At 36.1% G+C, this 19,276-nt stretch overlaps 1 protein-coding gene across 1 annotated transcript in view; it reads right to left on the reverse strand.

Moving 5' to 3' along the window:
- LOC148951785 (UDP-N-acetylglucosamine/UDP-N-acetylgalactosamine transporter nstp-4-like) overlaps positions 1-19,276 on the reverse strand; it is a 152,483-nt gene that overhangs the window by 98,939 nt on the left and 34,268 nt on the right. Inside the window, exon 2 of the mRNA XM_089089066.1 lies at positions 457-588. Coding sequence (XP_088945192.1) covers positions 457-580 — 124 coding nt within the window. The 5' untranslated portion in view covers positions 581-588. The remainder of the gene's footprint in view (positions 1-456; positions 589-19,276) is intronic.

A 19,276-nucleotide genomic window follows, 5' to 3' on the forward strand; every position in this document is an offset into this window, starting at 1 on the left:
TTCTAGCGCCCATTTATTTTAAATTCTGCAAAGACGTGATGTGACGGATCAGGTCGAATGCCTTGCAGTAATCAGCTAAAATGAAATAATCAGCTAAAACTATGGTACCCCCCTTTGTCAAGCCATTCTACTATTAAGGGGTAAAGTTGCTCTAAATAGAGAGTCTTGCTACTTCCTTTCAGGCACCCGTACTGGTAAGGGTCGAGGCAAGGGCTTATTTGCGACACAAGTTCACGGTAAATGAATGACTCGATCAGTCTGGCTAGATTGGGGGATAGTGATAAGGCCCGGAGTTCCTCAAAAGTTTTGGCGCATTTTGTTTTAGGAATAATACGGACGTAGGCTTTCTTCCAGGCCTGAGAGAACTTTTTTTTCTGAAGCATTGGTTGATAATAAACGTCACAGGTTTAGCTAGAAAAGGTGCATACTCAATGAGCAGCTTGACGGACAGCTCACCTGGATATGAAGCACAGATCCTTTTTAGTTTTTCAAGCTCTTTGCAGACCGCGTCTACGGGTATTTCTACGATTTGTTCGTCGGGAAAGCCAGACGTGAGACTTTCAATGTCCGTTTTTCTCATACTAGCATCTAGGTGAAAGGTATCATTTCACTAAAACAAACATACAGTTTTTTCCATAAGCTAGTATCTATATTTAATATTAGTAATTTTTTATATAAGAAAGTTTTATATAAAAAAATAAAAATCGTTTTTATAAAATTTTATATAATTTTTTCAGTCAATGAATGAAGGGTAAGCCGAAAAATTTCCAGCGAAAAAGGAATTTACTTTAATTGAGGACACTAGAAAACCATCGTCTTTCTGTGTCGTCAAGTAACTACTATTAAGTTTTTCAGACAGTCGTTTAACTTCAAAGTGCCACTTACGATGGTTATTGGTCAGCAGTGGAGTCACTTTAACACGAATATAAGCTTTCTGAGCGGGTCTGCTTACTTTCACAATGTGATTGCGCAACCTTTTTGCCGCTGTTACTTCATCGTTCGAATGGAGTTGGCATCAGGTTATGATTAGCGCTTTGATTTCTTGGTTTACCCAAGGCTTAATCAGAGGCAACGCTGCAGCGTTGCCTATAGTAAAGACCATACGGCTCCAATGTTTTATTATTATTTATTATTATTTTTTTTCCAGAGGCACTTCATATGGAAGGGGTCGTCGTAGAAGCTTCAAAGGGGGCTCATTCAATTGGTAATCGAGAGTTCTAGTGCCATTTTTAATAATCGAAAATGACTGGAGGGCAACTCGCCCCCCCCCTCACACCCATCATTTCCCCAAACACATCCAATCAAAATTTTGAGATAGCCATTTTGTTCAGCGTAGTTGATTTCCAGATAGAAAATATGTTTTTGAGGAGGGTACCCCCTCAAAACCCTGAGGGCAAGTGTGTTAAGTTATGCCCTGGGGGCATATATGGTTTTTATACAAGGAGTTGTCGTAGAAACTTCAAAACAGGCTCATTCAATTGGAAATTAAAGAGCTAGTGCCCTTTTTAATAGTCGAAAGTGATTGGAGTGTAACTAGCCCCCTCCCCTCCCCCCCACGCCCATCATTAAGGTTTTATATTTTTTATATATTTTTGAGGAGGACACTCCCCCACAGCCCTCAAGGCAAAGGTTTTAAGTTATGCCCTGGGGGCATTTAAGGTTTTTATAGAAGGCGTTGTCGTAGAAACTTCAAAACAGACTCATTCAATTGGAAATTATAGAGCTAGTGCCATTTTTAATAGTCGAAAGTGATTTGAGGGCAACTAGCCCCCCCCCCACGCCCATCATCCCCCAAAACACATCCAATCAAAATTTCGAGATAGCCATTTTGTTCAGCGAAGTTGATTTCCAGATAGAAAATTTATTTTTGAGGAGGATACCCCCCCCCCCCACAACCCTCAGGGCAAAGGTTTAAAGTTATGCCCTGGGGGCATATAAGGTTTTTATAGAAGGTCTTGTCGTAGAAACTTCAAAATAAGCTCATTCGATTGGAAATTAAAGCGCTGTTGCCTTTTTTAATAGTCCAAAATGATTGGAGGGCAACTAGCCCCCCCACGCCCATCATTCCCCCAAACACATCCAATCAAAATTTCGAGATAGCCAATTCGTTCAGTGTAGCTGATTTCCAGATAGAAAATATGTTTTTGAGGAGGACACTCCCCCGGATCCTTCAGGGCAAGGGTTTTAAGATATGCCCTGGGGGCATACAAGGTTTTTATAGAAGGCGTTGTCGTAGAAACTTCAAAAAAGGTTCATTCGATTGGAAATTCAAAGGGATAGTGCCCTTTTTAATAGTCAAAAGTGATTGGAGGGGAACTAGCCCCCCCCCCCTACGCTCATCATTTACCCAAACACATCCAATCAAACTTTTTAGATAGCCATTTTGTTCAGTGTAGCTGATTTCCAGATAGAAAATATATTTTTGAGGAAGGTACCACCCCACAACCCTCAGGGTAAGGGTTTTAAGTTATGCCCTGGGGGCATATAAGGTTCTATAGAAGGCGTTGTCGTAGAAACTTCAAAACAGGCTCATTCAATTGGAAATTACAGAGCTAGTGCCCTTTTTAATAGTCGAAGGCGTTGTCGTAGAAACTTCAAAACAGGCTCATTCGATTGGAAATTAAAGCGCTGTTGCCCTTTTTAATAGTCCAAAATGATTGGAGGGCAACTAGCCCCCTCCACGCCCATAATTCCCCCAAACACATCCAATCAAAATTTCGAGATAGCCAGTTTGTTCAGTGTAGCTGATTTCCAGATAGAAAATATGTTTTTGAGGAGGACACTCCCCCAGAACCTTCATGGCAAGGGTTTTAAGATATGCCCTGGGGGCATATAAGGTTTTTATAGAAAGCATTGTCGTAGAAACTTCAAAAAAGGTTCATTCGATTGGAAATTCAAAGGGATAGTTCCCTTTTATTGGTCAAAAGTGATTGGTGGGCTACTAGAACCCCCCCCCCCCCCCCCCAAGCCCATCATTTCCCCAAACACATCCAATCAAACTTTTTAGATAGCCATTTTGTTCAGTGTAGCTGATTTCCAGATAGAAAATATATTTTTGAGGAGGGTACCACCCCACAACCCTCAGGGCAAGGGTTTTAAGTTATGCCCTGGGGGCATATGAGGTTCTATAGAAGACATTGTCGTAGAAACTTCAAAACAGGCTCATTCGATTGGAAATTAAAGAGCTAGTGCCTTTTTTAATAATCGAAAGTGATTTGATGTTAACTAGGGCCGGCCCCCCCCCCCACGCTCATCATTTCCCCAAACACATCCAATCAAAATTTTGAGATAGCCATTTTGTTCAACGTAGATGATTTCCAGATAGAAAATATATTTTTGAGGAGGAAACCCCCCCCCATCCCTCAGGGCAAGGGTTTTAAGTTATGCCCTGTGGGCATATAAGGTTGTTATAGAAAGGGTAGTCGTATAAACTTCAAAACAGATTCATTCGATGGAAATTAAAGGGCTATTGCCCTTTTTAATAGTCCAAAATGATTGGAAGGCAACTCGCCCCCCCCCCCCCCACGCCCATCATTCCCCCAAACACATCCAATAAAAATTTTGAGATAGCCATTTTGTTCAGCGTAGTTGATTCCCAGATAGAAAATATATTTTTGAGGAGGATACTCCCCCACTAACCTCAGGGCAAGGGTTTTAAGTTATGCCCTGGGGACATATAAGGTTTTTATAGAAGGCATTGTTGTAGAAACTTCAAAATATGCTCATTCAACTGGAAATTAAAGGGCTAGTGCCCTTTTTAACAGTCGAAAGTGATTGGAGTGTAACTGAACCCCTTCCCCCCCCCCCGCCCATCATTTCCCCAAACACATCCAATCAAATCATTGAGATAGCCATTTTCTTCAGCTTAGATGATTTCCAGATAGAATATATGTTTTTTAGGAGTAGCCTCCCCCACAACCCTCAGGGCAAGGGTTTTAAGTTATGCCCGAGGGGCATATAAGGTTTTTATAGAAGGCATTGTCGTAATAATTTATATAGGCGTTGTCGTAATCGTTAATCATTTCCCCAAACACATCCAATCAAATTCTGAGATAGCCATTTTGTTCAGCGTAGTTGATTTACAAATAGAAAATATGATTTTGAGGAGGACACTCCCCCAGAACCTTCAGGGCAAGGGTTTTAAGATATGCTCTGGGGGCATATAAGAAGGCGTTGTCGTAAAAACTTAAAAAAAGGTTCATTTGATTGGAAATTCAAATGGCTAGAGCCCTTTGTAATAGTCTAAGGTGATTGGAGTGCAACTAGCGCCTCCCCCCCCCCTACGCCCATCATTTCCCTAAACACACCCAATCAAAATTTTGAGATAGCCATTTTTGTTCAGCGTAGTTGATTTCCAGATTGAAAATATATTTTTGAGGAAGACACTCCCCCACAACCCCCAGGGCAAAGGTTTTAAGTTATGCCCTGGGGGCATTTAAGGTTTTTATAAAAGGCGTTGTCTTAGAAACTTCAAAACAGGCTCATTCGATTGGAAATTCAAGGGTTAGTGCCCTTTTTAATAGTCGAAAGTAATTGGAGGGCAGCTAGCCCCCCCCCCCCTACGCCCATCGTTTCCCCAAACACCGCCACTCAAACCTTCGAAAGAGTCTGTTTGCTCATAGCTCCCGATTTGCAGATAGAAAATGTGTTGCTGACAAGAGATCTTATCCGGAGCCTTTAGGGCCCAAGTTCTCTTTAATGCCTACAGCCCATAGAAGGTTTTTTATAATTCGGTGTTGAATACCATTCGAAAAAGGTTCACTCGATCGGAAATTCAAAGGGATAGTGCCCTTTTTAATAGTCAAAAGTGATTGGAGGGCAACTAGCCCCCCCCCCTACGCCCATCATTTCCCCAAACACATCCAATCAAACTTTTGAGATAGCCATTTTGTTCAGTGTTGCTGATTTCCAGATAGAAAATATATTTTGGAGGAGGATACCCCCCCCCCCCCACAACCCTTAGGGCAAGGGTTTTAAGTTATGCTCTGGGGGCATATAAGGTTCTATAGAAGGCGTTGTCGTAGAAACTTCAAAACAGGCACATTCAATTGGAAATTAAAGCCATAGTGCCCTTTTTAATAGTCGAAAGTGATTTGAGGGTAACTAGCCCCCTCCCACGCCCATCATTCCCCCAAACACATCCAATCAAAATTTTGAGATAGCCATTTTGTTCAGCGTAGTTGATTTCCCAGAAAATATATTTTTGAGGAGGATACCCCCCCACAACCGTCCGGGCAAGGGTTTTAAGTTATGTCCTGGGGGCATATAAGATATTTATAGAAGGCGTTGTCGTAGAAACTTCAAAACAGGCTCATTCGATTGGTAATTAAAGGGCTATTGCACTTTTTCATAGTCCAAAATGATTGGAGTGCCACTCGCCCCCCCCCCCCCCCACGCCCATCATTCCCCCAAACACATCCAATCAAAATTTCGAGATAGCCATTTTATTCAGCGTAGTTACACTCCAATCACTTTTGACTATAAAAAGGGCACTAGCCCTTTAATTTCCAATCGAATGAGCCTGTTTTGAAGTTTCTACGACAACGCTTTCTATAAAAACCTTACATGCCCCCAGGGCATAACTTAAAACCCTTGTCCTGAGGGTAGTGGGGGAGTATCCTCCCCCACTCAAAAATATATTTTTGAGGAGTCCAAAATGATTGGAGGGCAACTAGCCCCCCCCCCACGCCGATCATTCCCCCAAACACATCCAATCCAAATTTCGAGATAGCCATTTTGTTCAGCATAGTTGATTCCCAGATAGAAAATATATTTTTGAGGAGGATACTCCCCCACTACCCTCAGGGCAAGGGTTTTAAGTTATGCCCTGAGGACATATAAGGTTTTTATAGAAGGCATTGTTGTAGAAACTTCACAATATTCTCATTCGACTGGAAATTAAAGGGCTAGTGTCCTTTTTAATAGTCGAAAGTGATTGGAGTGTAACTAGCCCCCTTCCCCCCCCCCCCACACCCATCATTTCCCCAAACACATCCAATCAAAATTTTTAGATATCCATTTTGTTCAGCGTAGTTGATTTCAAGATAGAAAATATATTTTTCAGGAGGAAATTACCCCACAACCCTCAGGGCAAGGGTTTTAAGTTATGCCCTGGAGGCATATAAGGTTTTTATAGAAGGCGTTGTCGTAGAAACTTCAAAACAGGCTCATTCGATTGGAAATTAAAGGGATAGTGTCCTTTTTAATAGTCGAAAGTGATTGGAGGTCAACTAGTCCCCCCCCCCCCCCACCCCCAACATTTCCCCAGACACATCCAATCAAAATTCTGAGATAGCCATTTTGTTCAGCGTAGTTGATTTATAGATAGAAAATATGTTTTTGAGGAGGACACTCCCCCAAAACCCTTAGGGCTAGGGTTTTAAGATAGGCCCTGGGGGTATATAAGGTTTTTATAGAGGGCGTTATTGTATAAACTTCAAAAAAGGTTCATTCGATTATAAATTCAAAGGGATAGTGCCATTTTTGATTGTCGAAAGTGATTTGAGGGGAACTCGCCCCCCCAACGCCCATCATTCCCCTACACACAACCAATCAAACTTTTGAGATAGCCATTTTGTTCAGCTCCAATCACTTTTTCACAGTTACACTCCAATCACTTTTGACTATTAAAAAGGGCACTAGCCGCTTAATTTCCAATCGAATGAGCCTGTTTTGAAGTTTCTACGACAACGCCTTCTATAAAAACCATATATGCCCCCAGGGCATAACTTAATACCCCTGTCCTGAGGGTAGTGGGGGAGTATCCTCCCCCAATCAAAAATATATTTTTGAGGAGGAAACTCCCCCACAACCCTCAGGACAAAGGTTTTAAGTTATGCCCTGGGGGCATTTAAGGTTTTTATAAAAGGCGTTGTCGTAGAAACTTCAAAACAGGCTCATTCGATTGGAAATTAAAGAGTTAGTGCCCTTTTTAATAGTCGAAAGTAATTGGAGGGCAGCTGCCCCCCCCCTACGCCAATCATTTCCCCAAAACATCCACTCACACTTTTGAGATAGCCATTTTACTCATTGTACCTGATTTGCAGATAGAAAATATGTTTCTGAGGAGGACACTCCCCCAGAACCTTCAGGGCAAGGGTTTTAAGTTATGCCTTGGGGGCATATAAGGTTTTTATATAAGGTGTCATCTTATAAAATTAAAAAAAGATTTATTCGTTTGGAAATTCAAGGGGTTTGTGCCCTTTTTATATTTCTAAATTTTTTGGTGGGCAAATTGCCCCCCCCCCCCCTACGCCCATCATTTCCCCAAACACATCCAATCAAACTTTTTAAACAGCCATTTTGTTCAGCGTAGCTGATTTCCAGATAGAAAATATATTTTTGAGGAGGATACCCCCCCCAATCCTCAGGGCAAGGGTTTTAATTTATGCCCTTGGGGCATATAAGTTTCTATAGAAAGCATTGTCATAGAAACTTCGAAACAGGCTCATTCGATTGGAAATTAAAGTGCTAGTGCCCTTTTTAATAGTTGAAAGTGATTGGAGTGCAACTAGAACCCCTCCCCCCCCCCCCCACGCCCATCATTTCCCCAAACACATCCAATCAAAATTTTGAGATAGCCATTTTGTTCAACGTAATTGATTTTCAGATAGAAAATATATTTTTGAAGAGGATACCCCCCCCCACAACCCTCCGGGAAAGGGGTTTAAGTTTTGCCCTGGGGGCATATAAGGTTTTTATTGAAGGAGTTGTCATAGAAACTTCAAAACAGGCTCATTTGATTGGAAATTAAAGGGCTATTGCCCTTTTTAATAGTCCAAAATGATGGGAGGGCAAATAGCCCCCCCCCCCTAACGCCCATCATTCTCCCAAACACATCCAATCAAAATTTCGAGATAGCCATTTTGTTCAGCGTAGTTGATTCCAACTAGCCCCCTCCCCCCCCCCACGCCCATCATTTCCCCAAACACATCCAATCAAAATTTTGAGATAGCCATTTTTTCAGCGTAGTTGATTTCCAGATAGAAAATATATTTTTGAGGAAGATACCCCCCCCCCCACAACCCTCAGGGCAAGGGTTTTAAGTTATGCCCTGGGGGCATATAAGATTTTTATAGAAGGCGTTGTCGTAGAAACTTCAAAACAGGCTCATTCGATTGGAAATTAAAGGGCTATTGCTCTTTCTAATAGTCCGAAATGATTGGAGGGCAACTAGCCCCCCCCCCACGCCTATCATTCCCCCAAACACATCCAATCCAAATTTCGAGATAGCCATTTTGTTCAGCGTAGTTGATTCCCAGATAGAAAATATATTTTTTAGGTCGATACTCCCCCACTACCCTCAGGGCAAGGGTTTTAAGTTATGCCCTGGGGACATATAAGGTTTTTATAGAAGGCATTGTTGTAGAAACTTCACAATATTCTCATTCGACTGGAAATTAAAGGGCTAGTGTCCTTTTTAATAGTCGAAAGTGATTGGAGTGTAACTAGACCCCTCCCCCCCCCCCGCCCATCATTTCCCCAATCACATCCAATCAAAATTTTCGGATAGCCATTTTGTTCAGCGTAGTTGATGTCAAGATAGAAAATATATTTTTCAGGAGGACAATACCCCAAAACCCTTCTGAAAGGAGTTTTAAGTTCTGCCCTGGGTGCGAATAAGGTTTTTACTGGAAGCTTTTTCATAGCCTTTTCGCTACCGGTTCATATGACCTAAAACTAAGGGGCTAGGTCTCTGTCTTATAGGCGTACGGTATGTGAGGGCAACTAGCCCCCCCCCACGCCCATTATGTCCCCAAACACATCAAATCAAAAGTTGGAGATAGCCATTTTGTTCAGCGTAGTTACACTCCAATCACTTTTGACTATTAAAAAGAGCACTAGCCGTTTAATTTCCAATCGAATGAGCCTGTTTTGAAGTTTCTACGACAACGCCTTCTATAAAAACCTTATATGCCCCCAGGGCAAAACTTAAAACCCCTGCCCTAAGGGTAGTGGGGGAGTATCCTCCCCCACTCAAAAATATATTTTTGAGGAGGACACTCCCCCACAACCCTCAGGGCAATGGTTTTTAGTTATGCCCTGGGAGCATTTAAGGTTTTTATAAAAGGCGTTGTCGTAGAAACTTCAAAACAGGCTCTTTCGATTGGAAATTAAAGGGATAGCGCCCTTTTTAATAGTCGAAAGTGATTGGAGGGCAGCTAGCCCCCCCCCCCCCCCTACGCCCATCATTTCCCCAAATTCATCCAATCAAACTTTTGAGATAGCCATTTTGTTCAGTGTAGCTGATTTCCAGATAGAAAATGTGTTTTTGAGGAGGACACTCCCCCAGAACCTTCAGGGCAAGGATTTTAAGATATGCCCTGGGGGCTTATAAGGTTTTTATAGAAGGCGTTGTCATAGATACTTCAAAAAAGGTTCATTCGATTGGAAATTCAAAGGGATAGTGCCCTTTTTAATAGTCAAAAGTGATTGGAGGGCAACTAGCCCCTCCCCTTTACGCCCATCATTTCCCCAAACACATCCAATCAAACTTTTGAGATAGCCATTTTGTTCAGTGTAGCTGATTTTCAGATAGAAAATATATTTTTGAGGAGGATACCCCCCCACAACCCATAGGGCAAGGGTTTTAAGTTATGCCCTGGGGGCATATAAGGTTCTATAGAAGGCGTTGTCGTAGAAACTTCAAAACAGGCTCATTCAATTGCAAATTAAAGAGCTAGTACCCTTTTTAATAGTCAAAAGTGATTGGAGTGTAACTAGCCCCCCTCCCCCCATGCCGATCAGTTCCCCAAACACAACCAAACAAAATTTTGAGATAGCCATTTTGTTCAGCGTAGTTTATTTCCAGATAGAAAATATATTTTTGAGGAGGATACCCCTCCACAACCCTCAGGGCAAGGGTTTTAAGTTATGCCCTGGGGGCATATAAGGTTTTTATGGAAGGCGTTGTCGTAGAAACTTCAAAACAGGTTCATTCGAGGGGGGGGGGGTATCCTCCCCAAAAATATATTTTTTAAGTTATGCCCTGGGGGCATATAAGGTTTTTATAGAAGGCGGTGTCGTAGAAACTTCAAAAAAGGCTCATTCGATAGGAAATTCCGAGGGCTAGTGCCCTTTGTAACAGTCGTAAATGTTTTGATGGCTATTAAACCCCCTATCACGCCCATCTTTTTCCGAAGCACCACCAATCAAAATTTTGAGACAGTCCTATTATTAAACGTGGTGTTAAGTTCTGAACATTACATCTTTTAGGATGAAAACTTCTCTACAGCCCTCAGGGCAAGGGTTGTAATTTAAGGATTCTCTGAATCTATCATATTATTTCTTATGGAAGGATGCTCGTATAAACTTTAGAGAGGGCTCGTTTGATTGGAAATTGAAAGTTCTTGTTCACTTTTTAAGAGTCAAAAGAGATTGAAGGGCAACTAGCCCCTCTCCCTCCTCCACACCCTCAATGCATCAGATAAAAACTTTGAGATAGACATTTTGTTAAAATAGTTCAAAGTTCTGATAACAAAAACTCCGGTGTCGACAAAGCCCACCAGGGCCCAGGGGTAGGCGTTGTAAGTTATGCCCTGGGGCATAGCTTATTAAGGGGGGTTTATAACTTATGGGAAGGGGTTTTGTATGGGAAGAACACATAGGACACATATGGGAAGAACAATGACGCAGTAGGTTTTAGGCTTCTGCAGTGAGACGATACCCAAACTCTTGTTTGTAGTTGTTTTTATTCGATTCAAACTTGATTTGCATATTCAATTTAAGTTTCACTCGTTTTAAGATTTACTTATTCATTTACGTTAATATATATTGTATGTTTTGTTCGCATTTAAGTTTCGTTTTAAGTTTCATTTATACTTTAATAGCAAAATATTTTTTTTTGTTTTAAGGTAGATTTTCATATTCAATCTAAGCATTACTCGCTTTAAGATCTATTTATTCATTTATGTTATTACTTGTTGTATGTTTTTTGCTATGATTGTTTATTTAATTTCTGTTCGTTTTGGGTTTCATTTATTCTTTAATAGTAATTTCTGGTCGTTTTGAGTTTGAATTTTAACAGGTATTTTAATCTCCTGAGCTTAAGTTTAAAATGTCCTTTACTTTTCTTTTAAAAAATTATTTTTAGGAAAGTTTTTTTTTAATTAATCACTTGGTAACAACTACTTGGTAATGTCATTTGATTGATGACTTAGTATCGAAAATTAATAAAAAAAAAACACTTTTACACAGAACAAACTCAGCTACTTGATAAATTCCAAGTCTTTTAATTGGTAAATGAGTAGCAAAACTAATAAGAAAACACTTCTGCATAGAACAAACTCTGCTACATGGTAATACCAAATCTTTTAATTGATGGCTGAATATCAAAAATTAATAAAAAGCACTTTTACATAGAACAAACTCGGCTACCTGGTAAATTATTAGTCTTTTAATAGGTGACTCCGTATCAAAAATTAATAAGAAAGTACTTTTGCATAGCACAAATTCAACTAGTTGGTAAATTCAAAGACTTTTAAGTGGTGAATTAATATAAAACATTAATATAAAAATACTTTTACATAGAACAAATTCGACTAGTTGAATTCCAAGTCTTTTAACTGGTAAATGAGTATCAAAAATTAAAAAAAAAACATTTACATTAAACAAATTCAACTACTTGGTAAATTCCAAGTTTCTTAATTGATGACTGAGTATAAAAAATTAATACGGAAACACTTTTGCATAGAACAAAGTCATTTATTTGGTAAATTCTCAGTTTTTTAATTGATGAAATTCTTTTTTAATTGAAAATTCTCTTTTTAAAGTTTTTTAATTGAAATTCTCATAAATGATGACTGAGTATAAAAAATGAATAAGAAAAAATTTTTATATAGAACAAATTCAGCTACTTGGTAAATTCCAAGTCTTTTAATTGATGCCTGAGTATCAAAAATGAATAAGAAGTACTTTTACATAGAACAAAACTCAGCTACTTGGTAAATTCCAAATTTTTTAATTGAGGACTGAGTATAAAAAATTAATAATAAGCACTTTTACTTAAAACAAACTCAACTACTTGGTAAATACCATGTCCTTTTGTTAATGTCCTGTTGTTAATTACCCATTTTGTAATGTATGGGAGAAGTAGCAATTACTACCCTTGGATTGAAAAAATACACTTAGGTGAAAATATTCTGCCTCGGGAAGTATCTAGGGGTGATTGTTGATGAGTGCCTTAACTTCAAAGAGCACATTTCATGTGTTAGTGGCAAAGTTGCAAGAAATGTTGGGATTATGAGGAAACTGAAGCACTTTTTTCCGAAAGACATTATGAGATTGCTTTATTTTTCTTTTGTTCACCCATACCTTCTATATGGTTGCCTTGTGTGGTCAAGCACGTTTTTAATTCACCTTCGTCCCCTTAGAAGTTTACAAAATAATGCCCTACGTGTTTTAACTGGAGATAATCATAATATTTCTGTTAGACATAGATATAATCAAGTACATATATTACCTATGGCTGGATTATTCCGTTTTTATAATGCTCTTTTTATGTTTAAATATACACACGCGTTATTACCTGAGTGTTTTAGGGAAATGTTTACAAGGGGTGTTAATTTTCATAGTTACTCGACTAGAACATCAACACCAGTTCGACGACCTCAGGTCATTACAAAGCAATCCGCTTTTTCCATATGACATGTTGGCCCTCGGGTGTGGGAACCCTTAACGCAAGCAATTTCAACAATTGATGAGCTAAATGAATTTCGCAGTAAATTAAAAGGACAGTGTTTGTCTACATATGAGTTTTAATCCCTGCTGGGCGAATTTTCTCTCAAGTGATTGTGACACTTTTTTTTGGGAGGGCGACGAGGAGGTAGAATAGAATGAATGAATTTTAGTTTTGTGTCTTCGGTATCCAATTAGGTCGTGAAATTTTTAGAAATCAATTAATTTCGTTTATTTTTATTTATTTATTTTCTTATTCTTATTTTTTGTCCTTTTTTTGGGGGGGGGGGTCTAAGGCTGGCTGGTAGTAATTGTGTATGTAGGGTTTTGTAAAGGGTGATATGTACCCATACAAGTTTAATAAACTTCGAGTTTTGTTGTTAATGTGTTATATTTTTTTTAATAAAACATTTTTCTCTCAATGACTAAGTATTAAAAATTAACAAGAAAACACTTTAGCATAGAACAAAGTTCAACTACTTTGTAAATTCCAAGTCTTTTAAATGATGACTGAATATTAAAAATTAATGAAAAGCCTTTTTTCATAGAACAAACTGGGCTACTAGAAATATTCCAAGTCTTTTAATTGATGACTGAGCATCAAAAATTAATAATAAAACACTTTTGCAAAAAATAAACTCAACTACTTGATAAATTCCAAGTCTTTTAATTTATGACTGAGTATTAAGAATTAATAAAAATGTATTTATGCATAGAAAAATGTGATTGGTAGATTCCAAGTCTTTTAATAAGTGACTGAGTGTTAAAAATTAATAAAAAAGTACTTTTGCTTAGAACAAATTCTTCCACTTGGTAAATTCCAAGTCTTTTAATTTGTGACTGAGAATCAGTAATTAATAAAAAAAAACTTTAGTATAGAATAAATTCAACTACTTGGTAAATTCCAAGTCTTTTAATTTGTGACTGAGTATCAAAACTTAATGAAAAAAGCACTATTACATAGGAAAAACTCAACTACTTGGCAAATTACAAGTCTTTTAATTTATGACTTAGCATCAAACAATAATAAGAAAACACATTTTCATAGAAGAAACTCAACTACTTGGTATATTCCTAGTCTTTTAATTGATGAATAAGTATCAAAATTTATTAAATAAGTACTGTTGCACTGAACAAATTCAACTACTCGGTAAATTCCAAGTCTTTTAATTTATGGCATAGTATCAAAAACTAACAAAAAAGCACTTTTTATGTAGAGCAAATCCAACTACTTGGTAAATTCAATGTCTTTTAAGTGATGACTGAGTGCATAGAACAAACTCAGTTACTTGGTAAATTCGAAGTCTTTTTATTGTTGACCAAGTATCAAAAATAAATAAGAAAACACTTTTGCATACTCAGCTACTTTGTAATACCATGTCTTTTAATTGATGACTGAGTATCAAAAATTAATAGAAAACACTTTTCCATAGAAAAAAACTCAGCTACTTGGTAAATTCCAAGTCTTTTGTTTATGACTGAGTATAAAAATTTAAAAAAAAACAATTTTACATAGAACAATCTCGGCTACCTGATAAATTCAAAGTATTGGTGATGAAGTATGAAAAATTAATAAAAAAGCACTTTTGCACAGAACAAATTCAACTAATTAGTAAAGTAGAAGTCTTTTAATTGATGACTGAGTTTAAAAATTAATGAGAGAACACTTTTGCATAGAAGCTATAGGATAAACTCCAAGTCTTTTAATTGATGACTGAGTTTCAAAAATTAATAAAAAAGTCTTTGCATAAAACAAATTCAACTGCTTGGTAAATTCCAATTCTTTTGATTGATGACTGAGTATCAAAAAGTAAAAAAAAGTACTTTTGCATAGAAAAAATTTAATTGCTTGGTAAATTCCTTGGTAAAGTCTTTTAATTGGTGCCGAAAGTCATTTTCAATAAAGTTCTCGGGCCTCATCATCGCGGTAGTGTACTATCCCAAGAGTACGAAATACAGGAAAGATTTGGTTCAATATATAAAAACATTTATAGACAACATTCGTCGACAGTATGCAGCTCCCGTATTTACTATTGTCGGAAAATTTTAATCAAACAAATGAGCAGTGGATGTCCAATATGCTAGACCTGAAAAAAGTAGTGGCAGTTCCTACCAGCCAAAGTGGGAGAATACTCGACCCAATTTTCGAGGACTTTTCCAAGCAATACCTACCACCATGCTCTTTAAAACAATTACAGAACTCAGATTATTTTGTTATTTTCTGGGAGTCCATACCCAACTTTGGTTCCAAAGCCAACCAAAGACAACACTGATAAAAAAATTATACCTTTTATATAGTTTTTTCATTCAGGGAATGAAGGGCAAGTCAACAAAATTGCAGCGAAAAAGGAATTTACTTCAGTTGATGAAACTAGAAAATCATCGTCTTTATGTATCGTCAAGTCACTACTATTAAGTTTTCTCGACAGTCGTTTAACTTCGGAGTGCCACTTACGAGTTTTAGTGGTCAGCAGTGGAGTCACTTTAACACAAATATAAGCTTTCTGAGTGGCTCTATTTGCTTTCACAATGTTATGCGCAACTTTTTTGCCGCTGTTACTTCACCGTTTGAGGGGAGTTGGCATCGGGTCATGATTAGCGCTTTGATTTCTTGGTTTACCCAAGGCTTATCACTGTCACTGACCACAAAAGTTTTGGACGGGAAGTGTTCGTGATATTTCTGCAGAAGAACAGAGTTCAGAGTCTAAACTTTGAGGTGCATTTCTGGTATGGTGCAGATCTCACTGGTGTTAAAGGTTTCAATCCAGCGTCTAAAGGAACAGATACTTTCTTTAGTCAAAGGCCGGGTCGTTACTCTTGTATTCTTTGCTTTTGGGAAGATGGCTTTGGACTCCCTGAAAACCACAAAGTGGTCTGAGTTCTGTAATGGGCCTAAAAAGCGTGGTGTAGGTATTGATTGGAAATCAATATCTAATATTTTTTTATCTAAAATTGTTTTTTTTTATTAATTTTTGATACTCAGTCACCAACTCAAAGATTTTGAATTTACCAAGTTGCTGTATTTGTTCTATACTAAAGTGCTTTTTTTATTAATTGTTGGCATTCAGTCGCCAATTAAAAGACTTGGAATTAATAAAGTAACTGAGTTTGTTCTATTCAAAAGTGTTTTCTTATTCATTTTTGATATTCAGTCATAAATTTCAAGTCTTATAATTTATGACTGAGTATCAAATATTAATAAGAAAATACTTTTGCATAGAAGAAATTCAAAAACTTGATAAACTCCACGTGTTTTCATTGGTCATTGAGTATCAAAATTAATAAGAAAAAGCACCGTTGCATAGAACATACTCAACTACTTGATGAATTCCAAGTCTTTTAATTGATGTCTGAATAGGCCTATCCAATATTAATAAAAAAAACTTTTGCATAGAACAAACTCAGCTACCTGGTAAGTTCCAAGTCTTTCAATTGATGACTGAGTATCAAAAATTCATGTATAAAAACTTTGTTATAGAATAAACTCAACTACTCGGTAAATTCTAAGTATTTTAATTGGTGATTGAGCATCAAAAATTAATAAAAAAAAACCTTTGGCATAGAACATAATCCGCTAGTTTGTAAATTCCAAGTCTTTTAATTGGTGACTGAATTGGTGACTTGGTTCATTTTTTGTTCAGCAAGCGACCCAAACTTATTGAATCCAAATGAACCTTTTCTTATTAATTTTTGATACTCATTTATCAATTAAAAGACTTGGAATTTACCAAGTAGTTGATTTTGATCTTTTCAAAACTGTTTTTGTGTTATTAATGTTTGATACTCAATCATCAGTTAGCAGATTTGGAATTTACCAAATAACTGCGTTTGTTCTAAGCAAAAGTGCTTTTTCATTCACCAGTTAAAAGACTTTGAATTTACCAAGTAGCTGAGTTTGTTCTATTCAATAGTGCTTTTTAATAATTTTTGATATTCACTCACCAATTAAAAGACTTGGAACTTACCTAGTAGTGGAGTTTGTTCTATACAAAATTATTAATTTATTGATTAATTTGTTATTATTTATTAATATTGATTCTCAGTCACCAATTAACAACTTTGAATTTACCAAGTAGTTGAGTTTGTTCTTTATAAAGTGCTTTTTTTATTAATTTTTGATATTCAGTCATCAATTAAAATATTCGGAATCTACCAAGTAGCTGAGTTTGTTCTAAGTAAAAGTGCTTAATATTTATTTTTGATAAACTCAGTCAACAATTAAAAGATTTGGAATTTACCAAGTAGCTGAGCTTTGTTCTATGCAAAAGTTCTTCTTATTAATTTTTTATGCTCAGGCATCAATTAAAAGACTTGGAATTTACCATGTAGCTGAGTTTTTCTATATAAAAAGGTTTAATTATTAGTTTTTTATAATTAGTCACCAATCAAAAGACTTAAAAACTATCAAGTAGCTGAATTTGTTCTATATAAAAGTGTCTTCTTATTATACTCAGTCATCAATTAAGAGACGTGTAATTTAACAAGTAGTTGAATTTGTTCTATGTAAAATTGCTTTTTTTATTAATTTTGATACTCAGTCTCCAATTAAAAGTCTTGGAATTTACCAACAAGTTGAATTTGTTCTATGCAAAAGTAAGTTTTTATTAATTTTTGATACTTACTCACTAAATAAAAGACTTAATAAAAGAATTTTAAATAAAAGAATTTACCATGTAGCCGAGTTTGGTCTATGTAAAAGTGCTTTTTGTTAATTTTTTTTAGCTGGGTTTGTTCTAAGTTAAAGTGCTTTTTATTAGTTTTTTATACTCAGTCATCAAATAAAAGACTTAAAATTTACCAAGTAGCTGAGATCGTTCTTTGCAAAAGTGATTTCTATTAATTTTTGATATTCAGTCATCATCTAAAAGACTTGTAATTATCCTGTAGCAGAGTTTGTTCTATGCAAAAGTTCTTCTTTTTAATTTTTTATGCTCAGGCATCAATTAAAAGACTTGGAATTTACCATGTAGCTGAGTTTTTTCTATGTAAAAAGGTTTACTTATTAGTTTTTTATAATTAGTCACCAATCAAAAGACTTAAAATCTATCAAGTAGCTGAATTTGTTCTGTATAAAAGTTTCTTTTTATTATACTCAGTCATCAATTAAGAGACTTGGAATTTACCAAGTAGTTGAATTTTTTCTATGTAAAATTGCCTTTTTTATTAATTTTGATACTCAGTCACCAATTAAAAGTCTTGGATTTTACCAACAAGTTGAATTTGTTCTATGCAAAAGTAAGTTTTTATTAATTTTTGATACTGACTCACCAAATAAAAGACTTAATAAAAGAATTTTAAATAAAAGAATTCACCAGGTAGCCGAGTTTGGTCTATGTAAAAGTGCTTTTTGTTAATTTGTTTTATCTGAGTTTGTTCTAAGTTAAAGTGCTTTTTATTAGTTTTTGATACTCAGTCATCAAATAAAAGACTTGAAATTTACCAAGTAGCTGAGATCGTTCTTTGCAAAAGTGCTTTCTATTAGTTTTTGATATTCAGTCATCAACTAAAAGACTTGTTATTATCCTGTAGCAGAGTCTGTTCTATGCCAAAGTACTTTTTTATTAATTTTTGATACTGAGTCACCAAATAAAAGACTTAGAATTTACCAGGTAGCCGAGTTTGTTCTATGTAAAAGTGCTTTTTATTAATTTTTGATATTCAGTCATCAACTAAAAGACTTGTCATTATCCTGTAGCAGAATTTGTTCTATGCAAAAGTACTTTTTTTTATTAATTTTTTATACTGAGTCACCAAATAAAAGACTTAGAATTTACCAGGTAGCCGAGTTTGTTCTATGTAAAAGTGCTTTTTATTAACTTTTGATAGTCAGTCACCGAATAAAAGACTTGGAATTTACCAAATAGCTGAGTTCGTTCTTTGCAAAAGTTTTTTCTATTAATTTTTGATATTCAGTCACCAATTAAAAGATTTGGTATTACCCTGAAGCAGAGGTTTTTCTATGCAGTAGTGTTTTTTTATTATTTTTGATACTCAGTCACCAATTAAAAGACATGGAATTTACCAAGGTGCGGACTTTGTTCTATGTAAAAGTGTTTTCTTATTAATTTTCGATGTTCAGTCGTCAATTAAATGAGCTGTAATTTACCAAGTAGTTGAATTTGTTCTACGTAAAAAGTTCATTTTTATTAGTTAATGATACTCAGCCACCAATTAAAAGACTTGGAATTTACAAAATAGTTGAATTTGTTCTATGCAAAAGTACTTTTTTTTATTAATGATTGATACTCAGTCACCAATTAAAAGACTAGGAACATACCGAGTAGTTGAATTTTTTCTTTGCAGCAGTACTTTTTTAATAATTTTAGATACTTATTCATCAATTAAAAACTGAGAATTTACCAAATAAATAAATTTGTTCTATGCAAAAGTGTTTACTTATTAATTTTTGATACTCAGTCATCGATTAAAAGACTTGAAATTTACCAAGTAGTTGAATTTATTCAATGCAAAAGTGTTTATTATTAATTTTTGATATTCCTTCACCAGTTAAAAGACTTGGAATTCAACTAGTTGAATTTATTCTAAACAAATGTACTCTTATATTAATTTTTTATACTGAGTCACCAATTAAAAGACTTTA

The sequence above is a fragment of the Artemia sp. Qi Xiang Cuo genome, chromosome 5 (genome assembly GCF_049724085.1).
Source record: "Artemia sp. Qi Xiang Cuo chromosome 5, ASM4972408v1, whole genome shotgun sequence".
NCBI lineage: Eukaryota > Metazoa > Arthropoda > Branchiopoda > Anostraca > Artemiidae > Artemia > Artemia sp. Qi Xiang Cuo.